General features: G+C 46.1%; 1 protein-coding gene across 4 annotated transcripts in view; it reads right to left on the bottom strand.

Annotated features, from left to right (window-relative positions):
- arid4b (AT-rich interaction domain 4B) overlaps nt 1-19032 on the bottom strand; it is a 187036-nt gene that overhangs the window by 89031 nt on the left and 78973 nt on the right. For all 4 annotated transcript variants that reach the window (XM_031799895.1, XM_031799894.1, XM_031799896.1 and 1 more), the window contains exons 7-8: nt 16868-16959; nt 3550-3703 (exon numbers count right to left, since the gene is read on the bottom strand). In XM_031799895.1, the coding sequence (XP_031655755.1) occupies nt 3550-3703; nt 16868-16959 (246 nt within the window). The remainder of the gene's footprint in view (nt 1-3549; nt 3704-16867; nt 16960-19032) is intronic.

Here is a 19032-nt window from a genome sequence, read left to right as displayed (position 1 = left end):
GTGTTGTAGTGTAGTAGCGTAATAGTGTTATAGTGTAGTAGTGTTGTAGTGTAGTAGTGTAGTAGTGTAGTAGTGTTGTAGTGTAGTAGTACTGTAGTGTTGCAGTGTTGTAGTGTAATAGTGTTATAGTGTAGTAGTGTTGTAGTGTTGTAGTGTAGTAGTGTTGTAGCGTAATAGTGTTATAGTGTTGTAGTGTAGTAGTACTGTAGTGTTGCAGTGTTGTAGTGTAGTAGTGTAGTAGTGTTGTAGTGTAGTAGTGTAATAGTGTTATAGTGTTGTAGTGTAGTAGTACTGTAGTGTTGCAGTGTTGTAGTGTAGTAGTGTAGTAGTGTTGTAGTGTAATAGTGTTGTAGTGTTATAGTGTAGTAGTGTTGTAGCGTAATAGTGTTATAGTGTAGTAGTGTTGTAGTGTTGTAGTGTTATAGTGTAGTAATGTAGTAGTGTAATAGTGTTGTAGTGTAGTAGTGTAGTAGTGTAGTAGTGTTGTAGTGTAGTAGTGTAGTAGTGTAGTAGTGTTGTAGTGTAATAGTGTTGTAGTGTAGTAGTGTTGTAGTGTAGTAGTGTTGTAGTGTAATAGTGTAGTAGTGTAGTAGTGTAGTAGTGTTGTAGTGTAATAGTGTTGTAGTGTAGTAGTGTAGTAGTGTTGTAGCGTAATAGTGTTGTAGTGTAGTAGTGTTGTAGCGTAATAGTGTTATAGTGTAGTAGTGTTGTAGTGTTATAGTGTAGTAGTGTAGTAGTGTAGTAGTGTTGTAGTGTAGTAGTGTAGTAGTGTTGTAGTGTAATAGTGTTGTAGTGTAGTAGTGTTGTAGCGTAATAGTGTTATAGTGTAGTAGTGTTGTAGTGTTATAGTGTAGTAGTGTTGTAGTGTAGTAGTGTAGTAGTGTTGTAGTGTTGTAGTGTTGTAGTGTAGTAGTGCTGTAGTGTTGCAGTGTTGTAGTGTAATAGTGTTATAGTGTTATAGTGCTATAGTGCTAGTAGCTGTGTTCCCTCACCATGCCAGTGAAGTGCAGCATGGGGCGGCAGGGGTAGTCTAGTGGTTAGAGCGTTGGGCTAGTAACCGGAAGGTTGCAAGTTCAAATCCCCGAGCTGACAAGGTAAAAATCTGTCGTTTTGCCCCTGAACAGTTCTGCCCCTGAAAGTTAACCCACTGTTCCTAGGCTGTCATTGTAAATAAGAATTTGTTCTTAACTGACTTGCCTAGTTACATACAGGTAAAAATAAATAAATAAATACGATTCCAAATGGTGCCCTAATCCCTATATAGTGCACTACTTTGACAACCTAATCCCTATATAGTGCACTACTTTGACACCCTAATCCCTATATAGTGCACTACTTTGACACCCTAATCCCTATATAGTGCACTACTGTTGATCAGGGACTGCATAGTGTAATTTCATAACAAGATGCTGTCTGTTACACTCCCCTGCTTATATGGTCTCTGAACAGTAGTGGGCTACTATATACAATTGAAGTAGGAAGTTTACATACACTTAGGTTAGAGTCATTAAAACTCGTTTTTCAACCACTCCACAAATTTATGGTTTGACAAGTCGGTTAAGACATCTTTGTACATGACACAAGTAGTTTATCCAACAATTGTTTACAGATTATTTCACTTATAATTCACTGTATAACAATTCCAGTGGGTCAGAGTAAGTTGACTGTGTCTTTAAACAGCTTGGAAAATGCCAGATAATGCTGTTGTAGCTTCTGATAGGCTAATTGACATCATTTGAGTCAATTGGAGGTGTACTTGTGGATGTATTTCAAGGCCTACCTTCAAACTCAGTGTCTCTTTGCTTGACATCATGGGAAAATCAAAAGAAATCAACTAAGACCTCAGAAAAAAAAATGTTGACCTCCACAAGTCTGGTTCATCCTTGGGAGCAATTTCCAAATGCCTGAAGGTAACGCGTTCATCTGTACAAACAACAGCACGCAAGTATAAACACCATGGGACCACGCAGCCGTCATACCGCTCAGGAAGGAGATGCGTTCTGTCTCCTAGAGATGAACGTACTTTGGTGCGAAAAGTGCAAATTCAATCCCAGAACAACAGCAAAGGACCTTGTGAAGATGCTGGAGGAAACAGGTAGACAAGTATCTATATCCACAGTAAAACGAGTCCTATATCGACATAACCTGAAATGCCGCTCAGCAAGGAAGAAGCCACTGCTCCAAAACAGCCATAAAAAAGCCAGACTACGGTTTGCAACTGCACATGGGGACAGAGATCGTACATTTTGGAGAAATGTCCTCTGGTCTGATGTAACAAAAATAGAACTGTTTGGCCATAATGACCATTGTTATGTTTGGAGGAAAAGGGGGGAGGCTTGCAAGCCAAAGAACACCATCCCAACCGTGAAGCACGGGGGTGGCAGCATCATGTTGTGGGGGTGCTTTGCTGCAGGAGGGACTGGTGCACTTCACAAAATAGATGGCATCATAAGGTAGGAAAATTGTGTGGATATTTCGAAGCAACATCTCAAGACATCAGTCAGGAAGTTAAAGCTTGGTTGCAAATGGGTCTTCCAAATGGACAATGACCCCAAGGATTCTTCCAAAGTTGTGTCAAAATGACTTAAGGACAACAAAGTCAAGGTATTGGAGGCCATCACAAAGCCCAGATCTGGACAGATCTGAAAAAGCATGTGTGAGCAAGGAGGCCTACAAACCTGACTCAGTTACACCAGCAGGACTGGTGTACACTGTCAGGAGTAATGGGCCAAAATTCACCCAACTTATCGTGGGAAGCTTGTGGAAGGCTACCCAAAATCTTTGACCCAAGTTAAACAATTTAAAGGCAATTTCTTCCAAATACTAATTGAGTGTATGTAAACTTCTGACCCACTGGGAATGTGATGAAAGAAATAAAAGCTGAAATAAATCATTCTCTACTATTATTCTGACATTTCACATTCTTAAAATAAAGTGGTGATCTTAACTGACCTAAAACAGGGAATTGTTACTAGGATTAAATGTCAGGAATTGTTAAAAACTGACTTTAAATGTATTTGGCTAAGGTGTATGTAAACTTCCGACTTCAACTGTATAGAGGATATGATGTCATATGGTCACTGGACAGTGGTAGTGTACTATATATAGGGGATATGATGTCATATGGTCACTGGACAGTGATAGTGTACTATATATAGGGGATATGATGTCATATGGTCACTGGACAGTGATAGTGTACTATATATAAGGGATATGATGTCATATAGGGGATATGATGTCATATAGGGGATATGATGTCATATAGTCTCTGGACAATAGTAGTGTACTACTATTGACACCCCTATATGATGTCATATAGGGGATATGATGTCATATAGGGGATATGGTGTCATATAGGGGATATGGTGTCATATAGGGGATATGATGTAATATGGTCACTGGACAATAGTAGTGTACTATATATAGGGGATAGGATGTCATATAGGGGATATGATGTCATATGGTCACTGGAAAGTGGTAGTATACTATATATAGGGGATATGATGTCAGATGATCCACAGCCAGAGATATGGAGGTAGCTGATCTCACCAGGGCAGGGTACCATGCTGTTGTCTTGGTCTTCCTGTCTGCAATAGAGGCAGGGCCCGCCTCAACACACACCACCTTCCCATACAGGTCTTCGTTCTGTCTCCCGTCACTGTCCTCCTCTTCACTGGACGATGAAGAGGACTCTTCCTCCTGACTGGTAGAAGGAAGGAGAACATACCAATTTACAACAATGAATACACAATAGTTTAAATGTAACACACACACAGTGAGACCAAACAGTATAGGGCACCCAACTAAGAAGAGCTTTAACTATGTTTAAACTCTGTTACTCTAATACACACCATAGTGATCAGACATCTCCCTTCTAGCTCCCCTCTGGTTATAAAGACGGAGAGAGAGAGAGAGAGAGAGAGAGAGAGAGAGAGAGAGAGAGAGAGAGAGAGAGAGAGAGAGAGAGAGAGAGAGAGAGAGAGAGAGAGAGAGAGAAAGAGAGAGAGAGAGTAAGAGAGAGAGACAGAGAGAGGAGCCAAACAGCTGATCAGCGGTACTCGGATTGATCAGCTGATCAGCGGTACTCGGGGTGATCAGCGGTACTCAGGGTGATCAGCAGATCCCATTAGTTCCTGCCAAGGCAGCAGCTACTCTTCCTGTGGTTTATTATGGATCTCCATTAGTTCCTGCCAAGGCAGCAGCTACACTTCCTGGGGTTTATTATGGATCTCCATTAGTTCCTGCCAAGGCAGCAGCTACACTTCCTGGGGTTTATTATGGATCCCCATTAGTTCCTGCCTAGGCAGAAGCTACTCTTCCTGGGGTTTATTATGGATCCCCGTTAGTTCCTGCCAAGGCAGCAGCTACTCTTCCTGGGGTTTATTACGGATCTCCATTAGTTCCTGCCAAGGCAGCAGCTACTCTTCCTGGGGTTTATTATGGATCCCCGTTAGTTCCTGCCAAGGCAGCAGCTACTCTTCCTGGGGTTTATTATGGATCCCCATTAGTTCCTGCCAAGGCAGCAGCTACTCTTCCTGGGGTTTATTATTATTATGTCATAATCTATTAGGTGTATTTAGTTCCATGTAGTTATGGCTCTATGTAGTACTGTGGAATAGAGTTCCATGTAGTCATGGCTCTATGTAGTACTGTGGAATAGAGTTCCATGTAGTCATGGCTCTATGTAGTACTGTGGAATAGAGTTCCATGTAGTTATGGCTCTATGTAGTACTGTGGAATAGAGTTCCATGTAGTTATGGCTCTATGTAGTACTGTGGAATAGAGTTCCATGTAGTCATGGCTCTATGTAGTACTGTGGAATAGAGTTCCATGTAGTTATGGCTCTATGTAGTACTGTGGAATAGAGTTCCATGTAGTCATGGCTCTATGTAGTACTGTGGAATAGAGTTCCATGTAGTCATGGCTCTATGTAGTACTGTGGAATAGAGTTCCATGTAGTTATGGCTCTATGTAGTACTGTGGAATAGAGTTCCATGTAGTTATGGCTCTATGTAGTACTGTGGAATAGAGTTCCATGTAGTCATGGCTCTATGTAGTACTGTGGAATAGAGTTCCATGTAGTTATGGCTCTATGTAGTACTGTGGAATAGAGTTCCATGTAGTCATGGCTCTATGTAGTACTGTGGAATAGAGTTCCATGTAGTCATGGCTCTATGTAGTACTGTGGAATAGAGTTCCATGTAGTTATGGCTCTATGTAGTACTGTGGAATAGAGTTCCATGTAGGACCTGCCTTGTTGATAGTGCTGTTAAGAAGGTAGAAACTAGGGCCTGTAGGACCTGCCTTCTTGATAGTGCTGTTAAGAAGGTAGAAACTAGGGCCTGTAGGACCTGCCTTCTTGATAGTGCTGTTAAGAAGGTAGAAACTAGGGCCTGTAGGACCTGCCTTCTTGATAGTGCTGTTAAGAAGGTAGAAACTAGGGCCTGTAGGACCTGCCTTCTTGATAGTGCTGTTAAGAAGGTAGAAACTAGGGCCTGTAGGACCTGCCTTGTTGATAGTGTTGTTAAGAAGGTAGAAACTAGGGCCTGTAGGACCTGCCTTGCTAATAGTGTTGTTATGAAGGTAGAAACTAGGGCCTGTAGGACCTGCCTTCTTGATAGTGTTGTTAAGAAGGTAGAAACTAGGGCCTGTAGGACCTGCCTTGTTGATAGTGTTGTTAAGAAGGTAGAAACTAGGGCCTGTAGGACCTGACTTGTTGATAGTGTTGTTATGAAGGTAGAAACTAGGTCCTGTAGGACCTGCCTTCTTGATAGTGTTGTTAAGAAGGTAGAAACTAGGGCCTGTAGGACCTGCCTTGATGATAGTGTTGTTAAGAAGGTAGAAACTAGGGCCTGTAGGACCTGCCTTGTTGATAGTGTTGTTTAGAAGGTAGAAACTAGGGCCTGTAGGACCTGCCTTGTTGATAGTGTTGTTAAGAAGGTAGAAACTAGGGCCTGTAGGACCTGCCTTGTTGATAGTGTTGTTATGAAGGTAGAAACTAGGGCCTGTAGGATCTGCCTTGTTGATAGTGTTGTTATGAAGGTAGAAACTAGTGCCTGTAGGACCTGCCTTGTTGATAGTGTTGTTAAGAAGGTAGAAACTAGGGCCTGTAGGACCTGCCTTGTTGATAGTGTTGTTAAGAAGGTAGAAACTAGGGCCTGTAGGACCTGCCTTGTTGATAGTGCTGTTAAGAAGGTAGAAACTAGGGCCTGTAGGACCTGCCTTGTTGATAGTGTTGTTAAGAAGGTAGAAACTAGGGCCTGTAGGACCTGCCTTGTTGATAGTGTTGTTAAGAAGGTAGAAACTAGGGCCTGTAGGACCTGCCTTGTTGATAGTGTTGTTAAGAAGGTAGAAACTAGGGCCTGTAGGACCTGCCTTGTTGATAGTGTTGTTAAGAAGGTAGAAACTAGGGCCTGTAGGACCTGCCTTGTTGATAGTGTTGTTAAGAAGGTAGAAACTAGGGCCTGTAGGACCTGCCTTGTTGATAGTGTTGTTAAGAAGGTAGAAACTAGGGCCTGTAGGACCTGCCTTGTTGATAGTGCTGTTAGGAAGGTAGAAACTAGGGCCTGCCTTGTTGATAGTGCTGTTAAGAAGGTAGAAACTAGGGCCTGTAGGACCTGCCTTCTTGATAGTGCTGTTAAGAAGGTAGAAACTAGGGCCTGTAGGACCTGCCTTCTTGATAGTGCTGTTAAGAAGGTAGAAACTAGGGCCTGTGGGACCTGCCTTCTTGATAGTGCTGTTAAGAAGGTAGAAACTAGGGCCTGTAGGACCTGCCTTCTTGATAGTGCTGTTAAGAAGGTAGAAACTAGGGCCTGTAGGACCTGCCTTGTTGATAGTGTTGTTAAGAAGGTAGAAACTAGGGCCTGTAGGACCTGCCTTGCTAATAGTGTTGTTATGAAGGTAGAAACTAGGGCCTGTAGGACCTGCCTTCTTGATAGTGTTGTTAAGAAGGTAGAAACTAGGGCCTGTAGGACCTGCCTTGTTGATAGTGTTGTTAAGAAGGTAGAAACTAGGGCCTGTAGGACCTGACTTGTTGATAGTGTTGTTATGAAGGTAGAAACTAGGTCCTGTAGGACCTGCCTTCTTGATAGTGTTGTTAAGAAGGTAGAAACTAGGGCCTGTAGGACCTGCCTTGATGATAGTGTTGTTAAGAAGGTAGAAACTAGGGCCTGTAGGACCTGCCTTGTTGATAGTGTTGTTTAGAAGGTAGAAACTAGGGCCTGTAGGACCTGCCTTGTTGATAGTGTTGTTAAGAAGGTAGAAACTAGGGCCTGTAGGACCTGCCTTGTTGATAGTGTTGTTAAGAAGGTAGAAACTAGGGCCTGTAGGACCTGCCTTGTTGATAGTGCTGTTAAGAAGGTAGAAACTAGGGCCTGTAGGACCTGCCTTGTTGATAGTGTTATTAAGAAGGTAGAAACTAGGGCCTGTAGGACCTGCCTTGTTGATAGTGTTGTTAAGAAGGTAGAAACTAGGGCCTGTAGGACCTGCCTTGTTGATAGTGTTGTTAAGAAGGTAGAAACTAGGGCCTGTAGGACCTGCCTTGTTGATAGTGTTGTTAAGAAGGTAGAAACTAGGGCCTGTAGGACCTGCCTTGTTGATAGTGTTGTTAAGAAGGTAGAAACTAGGGCCTGTAGGACCTGCCTTGTTGATAGTGTTGTTAAGAAGGTAGAAACTAGGGCCTGTAGGACCTGCCTTGTTGATAGTGTTGTTAAGAAGGTAGAAACTAGGGCCTGTAGGACCTGCCTTGTTGATAGTGTTGTTAAGAAGGTAGAAACTAGGGTCTGTAGGACCTGCCTTGTTGATAGTGTTGTTAAGAAGGTAGAAACTAGGGCCTGTAGGACCTGCCTTGTTGATAGTGTTGTTAAGAAGGTAGAAACTAGGGCCTGTAGGACCTGCCTTGTTGATAGTGTTGTTAAGAAGGTAGAAACTAGGGCCTGTAGGACCTGCCTTGTTGATAGTGTTGTTAAGAAGGTAGAAACTAGGGCCTGTAGGACCTGCCTTGTTGATAGTGTTGTTAAGAAGGTAGAAACTAGGGCCTGTAGGACCTACCTTGTTGATAGTGTTGTTAAGAAGGTAGAAAACTAGGGCCTGTAGGACCTGCCTTGTTGATAGTGTTGTTAAGAAGGTAGAAACTAGGGCCTGTAGGACCTGCCTTGTTGATAGTGTTGTTAAGAAGGTAGAAACTAGGGCCTGTAGGACCTGCCTTGTTGATAGTGTTGTTAAGAAGGTAGAAACTAGGGCCTGTAGGACCTGCCTTGTTGATAGTGTTGTTAAGAAGGTAGAAACCAGGGCCTGTAGGACCTGCCTTGTTGATAGTGTTGTTAAGGTAGAAACTAGGGCCTGTAGGACCTGCCTTGTTGATAGTGTTGTTAAGAAGGTAGAAACTAGGGCCTGTAGGACCTGCCTTGTTGATAGTGTTGTTAAGAAGGTAGAAACTAGGGCCTGTAGGACCTGCCTTGTTGATAGTGTTGTTAAGAAGGTAGAAACTAGGGCCTGTAGGACCTGCCTTGTTGATAGTGTTGTTAAGAAGGTAGAAACTAGGGCCTGTAGGACCTACCTTGTTGATAGTGTTGTTAAGAAGGTAGAAACTAGGGCCTGTAGGACCTGCCTTGTTGATAGTGTTGTTAAGAAGGTAGAAACTAGGGCCTGTAGGACCTGCCTTGTTGATAGTGTTGTTAAGAAGGTAGAAACTAGGGCCTGTAGGACCTGCCTTGTTGATAGTGTTGTTAAGAAGGTAGAAACTAGGGCCTGTAGGACCTGCCTTGTTGATAGTGTTGTTAAGAAGGTAGAAACCAGGGCCTGTAGGACCTGCCTTGTTGATAGTGTTGTTAAGGTAGAAACTAGGGCCTGTAGGACCTGCCTTGTTGATAGTGTTGTTAAGAAGGTAGAAACTAGGGCCTGTAGGACCTGCCTTGTTGATAGTGTTGTTAAGAAGGTAGAAACTAGGGCCTGTAGGACCTGCCTTGTTGATAGTGCTGTTAAGAAGGTAGAAACTAGGTCCTGTAGGACCTGCCTTGTTGATAGTGTTGTTATGAAGGTAGAAACTAGGGCCTGTAGGACCTGCCTTGTTGATAGTGTTGTTATGAAGGTAGAAACTAGGGCCTGTAGGACCTGCCTTGTTGATAGTGTTGTTATGAAGGTAGAAACTAGGGCCTGTAGGACCTGCCTTGTTGATAGTGTTGTTAAGAAGGTAGAAACTAGGGCCTGTAGGACCTGACTTGTTGATAGTGTTGTTATGAAGGTAGAAACTAGGTCCTGTAGGACCTGCCTTCTTGATAGTGTTGTTAAGAAGGTAGAAACTAGGGCCTGTAGGACCTGCCTTGATGATAGTGTTGTTAAGAAGGTAGAAACTAGGGCCTGTAGGACCTGCCTTGTTGATAGTGTTGTTTAGAAGGTAGAAACTAGGGCCTGTAGGACCTGCCTTGTTGATAGTGTTGTTAAGAAGGTAGAAACTAGGGCCTGTAGGACCTGCCTTGTTGATAGTGTTGTTATGAAGGTAGAAACTAGGGCCTGTAGGATCTGCCTTGTTGATAGTGTTGTTATGAAGGTAGAAACTAGTGCCTGTAGGACCTGCCTTGTTGATAGTGTTGTTAAGAAGGTAGAAACTAGGGCCTGTAGGACCTGCCTTGTTGATAGTGTTGTTAAGAAGGTAGAAACTAGGGCCTGTAGGACCTGCCTTGTTGATAGTGCTGTTAAGAAGGTAGAAACTAGGGCCTGTAGGACCTGCCTTGTTGATAGTGTTGTTAAGAAGGTAGAAACTAGGGCCTGTAGGACCTGCCTTGTTGATAGTGTTGTTAAGAAGGTAGAAACTAGGGCCTGTAGGACCTGCCTTGTTGATAGTGTTGTTAAGAAGGTAGAAACTAGGGCCTGTAGGACCTGCCTTGTTGATAGTGTTGTTAAGAAGGTAGAAACTAGGGCCTGTAGGACCTGCCTTGTTGATAGTGTTGTTAAGAAGGTAGAAACTAGGGCCTGTAGGACCTGCCTTGTTGATAGTGTTGTTAAGAAGGTAGAAACTAGGGCCTGTAGGACCTGCCTTGTTGATAGTGTTGTTAAGAAGGTAGAAACTAGGGCCTGTAGGACCTGCCTTGTTGATAGTGTTGTTAAGAAGGTAGAAACTAGGGTCTGTAGGACCTGCCTTGTTGATAGTGTTGTTAAGAAGGTAGAAACTAGGGCCTGTAGGACCTGCCTTGTTGATAGTGTTGTTAAGAAGGTAGAAACTAGGGCCTGTAGGACCTGCCTTGTTGATAGTGTTGTTAAGAAGGTAGAAACTAGGGCCTGTAGGACCTGCCTTGTTGATAGTGTTGTTAAGAAGGTAGAAACTAGGGCCTGTAGGACCTGCCTTGTTGATAGTGTTGTTAAGAAGGTAGAAACTAGGGCCTGTAGGACCTGCCTTGTTGATAGTGTTGTTAAGAAGGTAGAAACTAGGGCCTGTAGGACCTACCTTGTTGATAGTGTTGTTAAGAAGGTAGAAACTAGGGCCTGTAGGACCTGCCTTGTTGATAGTGTTGTTAAGAAGGTAGAAACTAGGGCCTGTAGGACCTGCCTTGTTGATAGTGTTGTTAAGAAGGTAGAAACTAGGGCCTGTAGGACCTGCCTTGTTGATAGTGTTGTTAAGAAGGTAGAAACTAGGGCCTGTAGGACCTGCCTTGTTGATAGTGTTGTTAAGAAGGTAGAAACCAGGGCCTGTAGGACCTGCCTTGTTGATAGTGTTGTTAAGGTAGAAACTAGGGCCTGTAGGACCTGCCTTGTTGATAGTGTTGTTAAGAAGGTAGAAACTAGGGCCTGTAGGACCTGCCTTGTTGATAGTGTTGTTAAGAAGGTAGAAACTAGGGCCTGTAGGACCTGCCTTGTTGATAGTGTTGTTAAGAAGGTAGAAACTAGGGCCTGTAGGACCTGCCTTGTTGATAGTGTTGTTAAGAAGGTAGAAACTAGGGCCTGTAGGACCTACCTTGTTGATAGTGTTGTTAAGAAGGTAGAAACTAGGGCCTGTAGGACCTGCCTTGTTGATAGTGTTGTTAAGAAGGTAGAAACTAGGGCCTGTAGGACCTGCCTTGTTGATAGTGTTGTTAAGAAGGTAGAAACTAGGGCCTGTAGGACCTGCCTTGTTGATAGTGTTGTTAAGAAGGTAGAAACTAGGGCCTGTAGGACCTGCCTTGTTGATAGTGTTGTTAAGAAGGTAGAAACCAGGGCCTGTAGGACCTGCCTTGTTGATAGTGTTGTTAAGGTAGAAACTAGGGCCTGTAGGACCTGCCTTGTTGATAGTGTTGTTAAGAAGGTAGAAACTAGGGCCTGTAGGACCTGCCTTGTTGATAGTGTTGTTAAGAAGGTAGAAACTAGGGCCTGTAGGACCTGCCTTGTTGATAGTGCTGTTAAGAAGGTAGAAACTAGGTCCTGTAGGACCTGCCTTGTTGATAGTGTTGTTATGAAGGTAGAAACTAGGGCCTGTAGGACCTGCCTTGTTGATAGTGTTGTTATGAAGGTAGAAACTAGGGCCTGTAGGACCTGCCTTGTTGATAGTGTTGTTATGAAGGTAGAAACTAGGGCCTGTAGGACCTGCCTTGTTGATAGTGTTGTTAAGAAGGTAGAAACTAGGGCCTGTAGGACCTGCCTTGTTGATAGTGTTGTTAAGAAGGTAGAAACCAGGGCCTGTAGGACCTGCCTTGTTGATAGTGTTGTTAAGGTAGAAACTAGGGCCTGTAGGACCTGCCTTGTTGATAGTGTTGTTAAGAAGGTAGAAACTAGGGCCTGTAGGACCTGCCTTGTTGATAGTGTTGTTAAGAAGGTAGAAACTAGGGCCTGTAGGACCTGCCTTGTTGATAGTGCTGTTAAGAAGGTAGAAACTAGGTCCTGTAGGACCTGCCTTGTTGATAGTGTTGTTATGAAGGTAGAAACTAGGGCCTGTAGGACCTGCCTTGTTGATAGTGTTGTTATGAAGGTAGAAACTAGGGCCTGTAGGACCTGCCTTGTTGATAGTGTTGTTATGAAGGTAGAAACTAGGGCCTGTAGGACCTGCCTTGTTGATAGTGTTGTTAAGAAGGTAGAAACTAGGGCCTGTAGGACCTGCCTTGTTGATAGTGCTGTTAAGAAGGTAGAAACTAGGGCCTGTAGGACCTGCCTTGTTGATAGTGTTGTTAAGAAGGTAGAAACTAGGGCCTGTAGGACCTGCCTTGTTGATAGTGTTGTTAAGAAGGTAGAAACTAGGGCCTGTAGGACCTGCCTTGTTGATAGTGCTGTTAAGAAGGTAGAAACTAGGGCCTGTAGGACCTGCCTTGTTGATAGTGCTGTTAAGAAGGTAGAAACTAGGGCCTGTAGGACCTGCCTTGTTGATAGTGTTGAGGTAGAGGTAGAGCAGCACTTTATTATGGACAGACTTCTCCCCGTACTACTGCATCAATATTTTTTTTTTTTTTTTTTATTTCACCTTTATTTAACCAGGTAGGCTAGTTGAGAACACCTTTATTTAACCAGGTAGGCTAGTTGAGAACCGTTTTATTTAACCAGGTAGGCTAGTTGAGAACACCTTTATTTAACCAGGTAGGCTAGTTGAGAACAAGTTCTCATTTGCAACTGCGACCTGGCCAAGATAAAGCATAGCAGTGTGAGCATACAACAAAGAGTTACACATGGAGTAAACAATTAACAAGTCAATAACACAGTAGAAACCAAAGGGGGAGTCTATATACAATGTGTGCAAAAGGCATGAGGAGGTAGGCAAATAATTACAATTTTGCAGATTAACACTGGAGTGATAAATGATCAGATGGTCATGTACAGGTAGAGATATTGGTGTGCAAAAGAGCGTGGGACACGACACGACAGGACGACAGGACGACTTACTGCTACGCCATCTTGGGTACATGGCTCTATGGCTCTATGTAGTACTGGCTCTACTGGCTCTATGTTTTGATCATGACAGTTTCTAATCCAGGGTTACTTCAAGCAGTTTAGTCTCCTCAATTTTCTAGATTTCCACATTATTTATTACAATATTTAGTTCAGGTTTCGGGTTTAGTGAATGATTTGTCGCAAATACAAAACTTTAAAGAAATATTTAGGACTAACGTATTCCTTGCCACCCACTCTGAAACTAACTGAAACTAACTGTAGCTCTTTGTTGAGTGTTGCAGTCATTTCAGTCTCTGTAGTAGCTGACGTGTTGAGTGTAGAGTCATCCGTATAGATAGACACACTGGTTTTACTCAAAGTCAGTGGCATGTCGTTAGTAAAGATTTGAAAAAAGTAAATGGGACAAGACAGGTTAGTTCTCAACAGTCAATATCTATTCTCCCTGACGACAGGTGGGGTGAAGGATTAATGCTACCAATGTCATAATCTAGTAGGTGTACATGTATTAATTAAATAATCCTAATCTAGTAGGTGTACATGTATTAATGAACTAATCCTAATCTAGTAGGTGTACATGTATTAATTAAATAATCCTAATCTAGTAGGTGTACATGTATTAATTAACTAATCCTAATCTAGTAGGTGTACATGTATTAATTAAATAATCCTAATCTAGTAGGTGTACATGTATTAATTAAATAATCCTAATCTAGTAGGTGTACATGTATTAATTAAATAATCCTAATCTGGTAGATGGACTCATGGGCCTCCCGGGCGCAGCCCGGCTGCAAAACAGCCCGGGATCGAACCGGATCTGTAGTGGCGTCTCAAGCACTGCAGTGCCTTAGACCGCTGCGGCACTCGGGAGGCAATTCTGATAATTTTTTCATGAATTGGTCCTTTGACCAAACAGAGCAGGTCTGTAAAAGATTGGATGTGAAAAGATCTGATGTGATTGGTCTTCTGACCAATTAGTGGGAAAAATATCAGAATTGGTGTTCCTGTGTAAACGTAGCCCTGGAGATCTGATATAATTGGATGGTGAAACTTGCATCCAACCAACCAGAAGAGCAAGGCGAACCAATTCAGGCCTTCTGGAAAGTCAGGAACATCCTTGTCTTGCAAAGAAACATGTTACATTTGAAAAAAATGGACTTTGCAAGCAGTAGACATTTAGAATTAAGACAGCAACACCCCTTCCTACGGGCAGAAAATCATTGAACCTGATTCATTTGATTCAATGCAATGAAATCTCTCGTGGACTGCAACCAGAGAAATAAAATGCATGTATGCCTAAAAGCCAGTCAACTTCCTTTCTGGTTATTCTGCTCATAGACACCCTGTTAAAATAGGCTATGGAAGTCATACAGAATACTATTGCAACAATTATTAGGCTAATTGGTGATAGGGGCTTGCACAAATCCCTGTCAACACACATGAAAGCACACTGATAAATTATTAGAACGAATTTGGCTATGGTAATGATATGAACATGGAATGAATACAGGCCCCACAAATAAACATTCACCAAATTGATGGAAAGGATAACATTAGTGTCTTTGGAGTGAAGATCTTCACATTCACTTCAACTTATTCTGAAGCAAAGGCAATATTAGTCCGCTCTAGGACTCCTCTCTTGGACTCCTCTCTAGGACTCCGTCCGCTCTAGGACTCCTCTCTAGGACTCCATCCGCTCTAGGACTCCTCTCTAGGACTCCGTCCTCTCTAGGACTCCTCTCTAGGACTCCGTCCGCTCTAGGACTCCTCTCTTGGACTCCACTCTAGGACTCCGTCCGCTCTAGGACTCCTCTCTAGGACTCCGTCCGCTCTAGGACTCCTCTCTAGGACTCCACTCTAGGACTCCGTCCGCTCTAGGACTCCTCTCTTGGACTCCTCTCTAGGACTCGTCTCTAGGACTCCGTCCTCTCTAGGAATCCTCTCTAGGACTCCTCTCTAGGACTCCGTCCTCTCTAGGAATCCACTCTAGGACTCCTCTCTAGGACTCCGTCCGCTCTAGGACTCCTCTCTAGGACTCCGTCTGCTCTAGGACTCCTCTCTTGGACTCCACTCTAGGACTCCATCCGCTCTAGGACTCCTCTCTTGGACTCCGTCCGCTCTAGGACTCCTCTCTTGGACTCCGTCCGCTCTAGGACTCCTCTCTTGGACTCCTCTCTAGGACTCCGTCCGCTCTAGGACTCCTCTCTAGGACTCCTCCCTAGGACTCTCTTGGACTCCGTCCGCTCTAGGACCCCTCTCTTGGACTCCGTCCGCTCTAGGACTCCGTCCACTCTAGGACTCCGTCCACTCTAGGACTCCACTCTAGGATTCCACTCTAGGATTCCACTCTAGGATTCCACTCTAGGATTCCACTCTAAGACACAGAAGATGATGCCTAGTCCCATAATGTGTAGCCGGGTGAATTCCAAGTCACTATAAGGGTTCAGAACAATATTAACTTTCCTATGAGCACTATGGAGGGAGGTGAGATGAAGAATATTCTACAGCAGAGTCCTTTTCATACCAGGATGGCCTCCCAAATGGAACCCTGTTCCCTACATAGTGCACTAATGTTGACCAGGGCCCTATGCAGATATAGTGCACTATTGTTGACCAAGGCCCTATGCAGATATAGTGCACTAATGTTGACCAGGGCCCAATGCAGAGAGACAGGATCAGGGTATATGGACACCTATTCCATGTGCAGGCCTCCTCTCTAGGACTCCTCTCTAGGACTCCGTCCGCTCTAGGACTCCTCTCTTGGACTCCTCCCTAGGACTCTCCAGGGCCCTATGCAGATATAGTGCACTAATGTTGACCAGGGCCCAATGCAGAGAGACAGGATCAGGGTATATGGACACCTATTCCATGTGCAGGCCTCCTCTCTAGGACTCCTCTCTAGGACTCCGTCCGCTCTAGGACTCCTCTCTTGGACTCCTCTCTAGGACTCCGTCCGCTCTAGGACTCCTCTCTAGGACTCCTCCCTAGGACTCTCCAGGGCCCTATGCAGATATAGTGCACTAATGTTGACCAGGGCCCAATGCAGAGAGACAGGATCAGGGTATATGGACACCTATTCCATGTGCAGGCCTCCTCTCTAGGACTCCTCTCTAGGACTCCGTCCGCTCTAGGACTCCTCTCTTGGACTCCTCTCTAGGACTCCGTCCGCTCTAGGACTCCTCTCTAGGACTCCTCCCTAGGACTCTCCAGGGCCCTATGCAGATATAGTGCACTAATGTTGACCAGGGCCCAATGCAGAGAGACAGGATCAGGGTATATGGACACCTATTCCATGTGCAGGCCTCTCATTTCATTATCAAGGTATTATTTTAGCCTAGCACCGGATGCTAATGGATCAAGGGATTCTAAAACACCCACTGTAATACTCAGAGGAAAATGACTACATTGGTTGTACTGTGCAGAGACGTGACGGAGGAGTCCCCTCTTCTTCACTCTCACCTCACCAGCAGCAGAGTAGCCCTGTTGCTACTTAAAGTTCAGTCCTCAGTGGAGTCAACAGCCCAGTCCCCAGTCCAGGGTGGAGTCAACAGCCCAGTCCCCAGCCCAGGGTGGAGTCAACAGCCCAGTCCCCAGCCCAGGGTGGAGTCAACAGCCCAGTCCCCAGCCCAGGGTGGAGTCAACAGCCCAGTCCCCAGCCCAGGGTGGAGTCAACAGCCCAGTCCCCAGCCCAGGGTGGAGTCAACAGCCCAGTCCCCAGCCCAGGGTGGAGTCAACAGCCCAGTCCCCAGCCCAGGGTGGAGTCAACAGCCCAGTCCCCAGCCCAGGGTGGAGTCAACAGCCCAGTCCCCAGCCCAGGGTGGAGTCAACAGCCCAGTCCCCAGCCCAGGGTGGAGTCAACAGCCCAGTCCCCAGCCCAGGGTGGAGTCAACAGCCCAGTCCCCAGCCCAGGGTGGAGTCAACAGCCCCCAGGGTGGAGTCAAGCCCAGTCCCAGCCCAGGGTGGAGTCAACAGCCCAGTCCCCAGCCCAGGGTGGAGTCAACCGTTTACAGAGGGAGATACTCACACTGGATTGGACCTGCGTCCCCGGTTCCCCTTCTTGCCGATGACAGGAGTGCCGAAGTGCTCAGGGTTGGTGAGAGGGAGGCGATCTAGTGTCTGGAACAGAGACCAACAGCAAACAGCAGGTTAGAGCTGGGGGACAGGTTAGAGAGAGCTGGGGGACAGGTTAGAGCTGGGAGACAGGTTAGAGCTGGAGGACAGGTTAGAGAGACTTGGGGGACAGGTTAGAGCTGGAGGACAGGTTAGAGCTGGGAGACAGGTTGGAGAGAGCTGGGGGACAGGTTGGAGAGAGCTGGGGGACAGGTTAGAGCTGGGAGACAGGTTAGAGCTGGGAGACAGGTTAGAGCTGGAGGACAGGTTAGAGCTGGGGGACAGGTTAGAGAGAGCTGGGGGACAGGTTAGAGAGAGCTGGGGGACAGGTTAGAGAGAGCTGGGGGACAGGTTAGAGCTGGGAGACAGGTTAGAGTTGGGGGACAGGTTAGATAGAGCTTGGGGACAGGTTAGAGTTGGGGGACAGGTTAGAGAGAGCTGGGGGACAGGTTAGAGTTGGGGGACAGGTTAGAGAGAGCTGGGGGACAGGTTAGAGAGAGCTGGGGACAGGTTAGAGTTGGGGGACAGGTTAGAGAGAGGTGGGGGGCAGGTTAGAGAGAGCTGGGGGACTGGTTAGAGCTGGGGACAGGTTAGAGAGAGCTGGGGGACAGGTTAGAGAGAGCTGGGGGACAGGTTAGAGAGAGCTGGGGGACTGGTTAGAGCTGGGGACAGGTTAGAGTAGGGGGACCGGTTAGAGTTGGGGGACAGGTTAGAGTTGGGGGACAGGTTAGAGTTGGGGGACAGGTTAGAGCTGGGGGACAGGTTAGAGCTGGGAGACAGGTTAGAGCTGGGAGACAGGTTAGAGCTGGAGGACAGGTTAGAGAGACTTGGGGGACAGGTTAGAGCTGGAGGACAGGTTAGAGCTGGGAGACAGGTTGGAGAGAGCTGGGGGACAGGTTGGAGAGAGCTGGGGGACAGGTTAGAGCTGGGAGACAGGTTAGAGCTGGGAGACAGGTTAGAGCTGGGAGACAGGTTAGAGCTGGGAGACAGGTTAGAGAGAGCTGGAGGACAGGTTAGAGCTGGGGGACAGGTTAGAGAGAGCTGGGGGACAGGTTAGAGAGAGCTGGGGGACAGGTTAGAGAGAGCTGGGGGACAGGTTAGAGCTGGGAGACAGGTTAGAGTTGGGGGACAGGTTAGATAGAGCTTGGGGACAGGTTAGAGTTGGGGGACAGGTTAGAGAGAGCTGGGGGACAGGTTAGAGTTGGGGGACAGGTTAGAGAGAGCTGGGGGACAGGTTAGAGAGAGCTGGGGACAGGTTAGAGTTGGGGGATAGGTTAGAGAGAGGTGGGGGGCAGGTTAGAGAGAGCTGGGGGACTGGTTAGAGCTGGGGACAGGTTAGAGAGAGCTGGGGGACAGGTTAGAGAGAGCTGGGGGACAGGTTAGAGAGCGCTGGGGGACAGGTTAGAGAGAGCTGGGGACAGGTTAGAGTAGGGGGACAGGTTAGAGTAGGGGGACCGGTTAGAGTTGGGGGACAGGTTAGAGTTGGGGGACAGGTTAGAGCTGGGGGACAGGTTAGAGCTGGGAGACAGGTTAGAGCTGGGAGACAGGTTAGAGCTGGGGGACAGGTTAGAGCTGGGGACAGGTTAGAGCTGGGGGACAGGTTAGAGCTGGGGGACAGGTTAGAGTTGGGGGACAGGTTAGAGAGAGCTGGGGGACAGGTTAGAGAGAGCTGGGGGACAGGTTAGAGCTGGGAGACAGGTTAGAGCTGGGGGACAGGTTAGATAGAGCTGGGGGACAGGTTATAGTTGGGGGACAGGTTAGAGCTGGGGGACAGGTTAGAGAGAGCTGGGGGACAGGTTAGAGTTGGGGGACAGGTTAGAGAGAGCTGGGGGACAGGTTAGAGAGAGCTGGGGGACAGGTTAGAGAGAGCTGGGGGACAGGTTAGAGCTGGGGGACAGGTTAGAGAGAGCTGGGGGACAGGTTAGAGAGAGCTGGGGGACAGGTTAGAGAGAGCTGGGGGACAGGTTAGAGCTGGGAGACAGGTTAGAGCTGGGGGACAGGTTAGATAGAGCTGGGGGACAGGTTAGAGCTGGGGACAGGTTAGAGCTGGGGGACAGGTTAGAGAGAGCTCGGGGACAG

The sequence above is a fragment of the Oncorhynchus kisutch genome, linkage group LG20 (assembly GCF_002021735.2).
Source record: "Oncorhynchus kisutch isolate 150728-3 linkage group LG20, Okis_V2, whole genome shotgun sequence".
Classification (NCBI taxonomy): Eukaryota; Metazoa; Chordata; class Actinopteri; order Salmoniformes; family Salmonidae; genus Oncorhynchus; species Oncorhynchus kisutch.
This window is presented reverse-complemented; position numbering and strand designations above follow the sequence as displayed.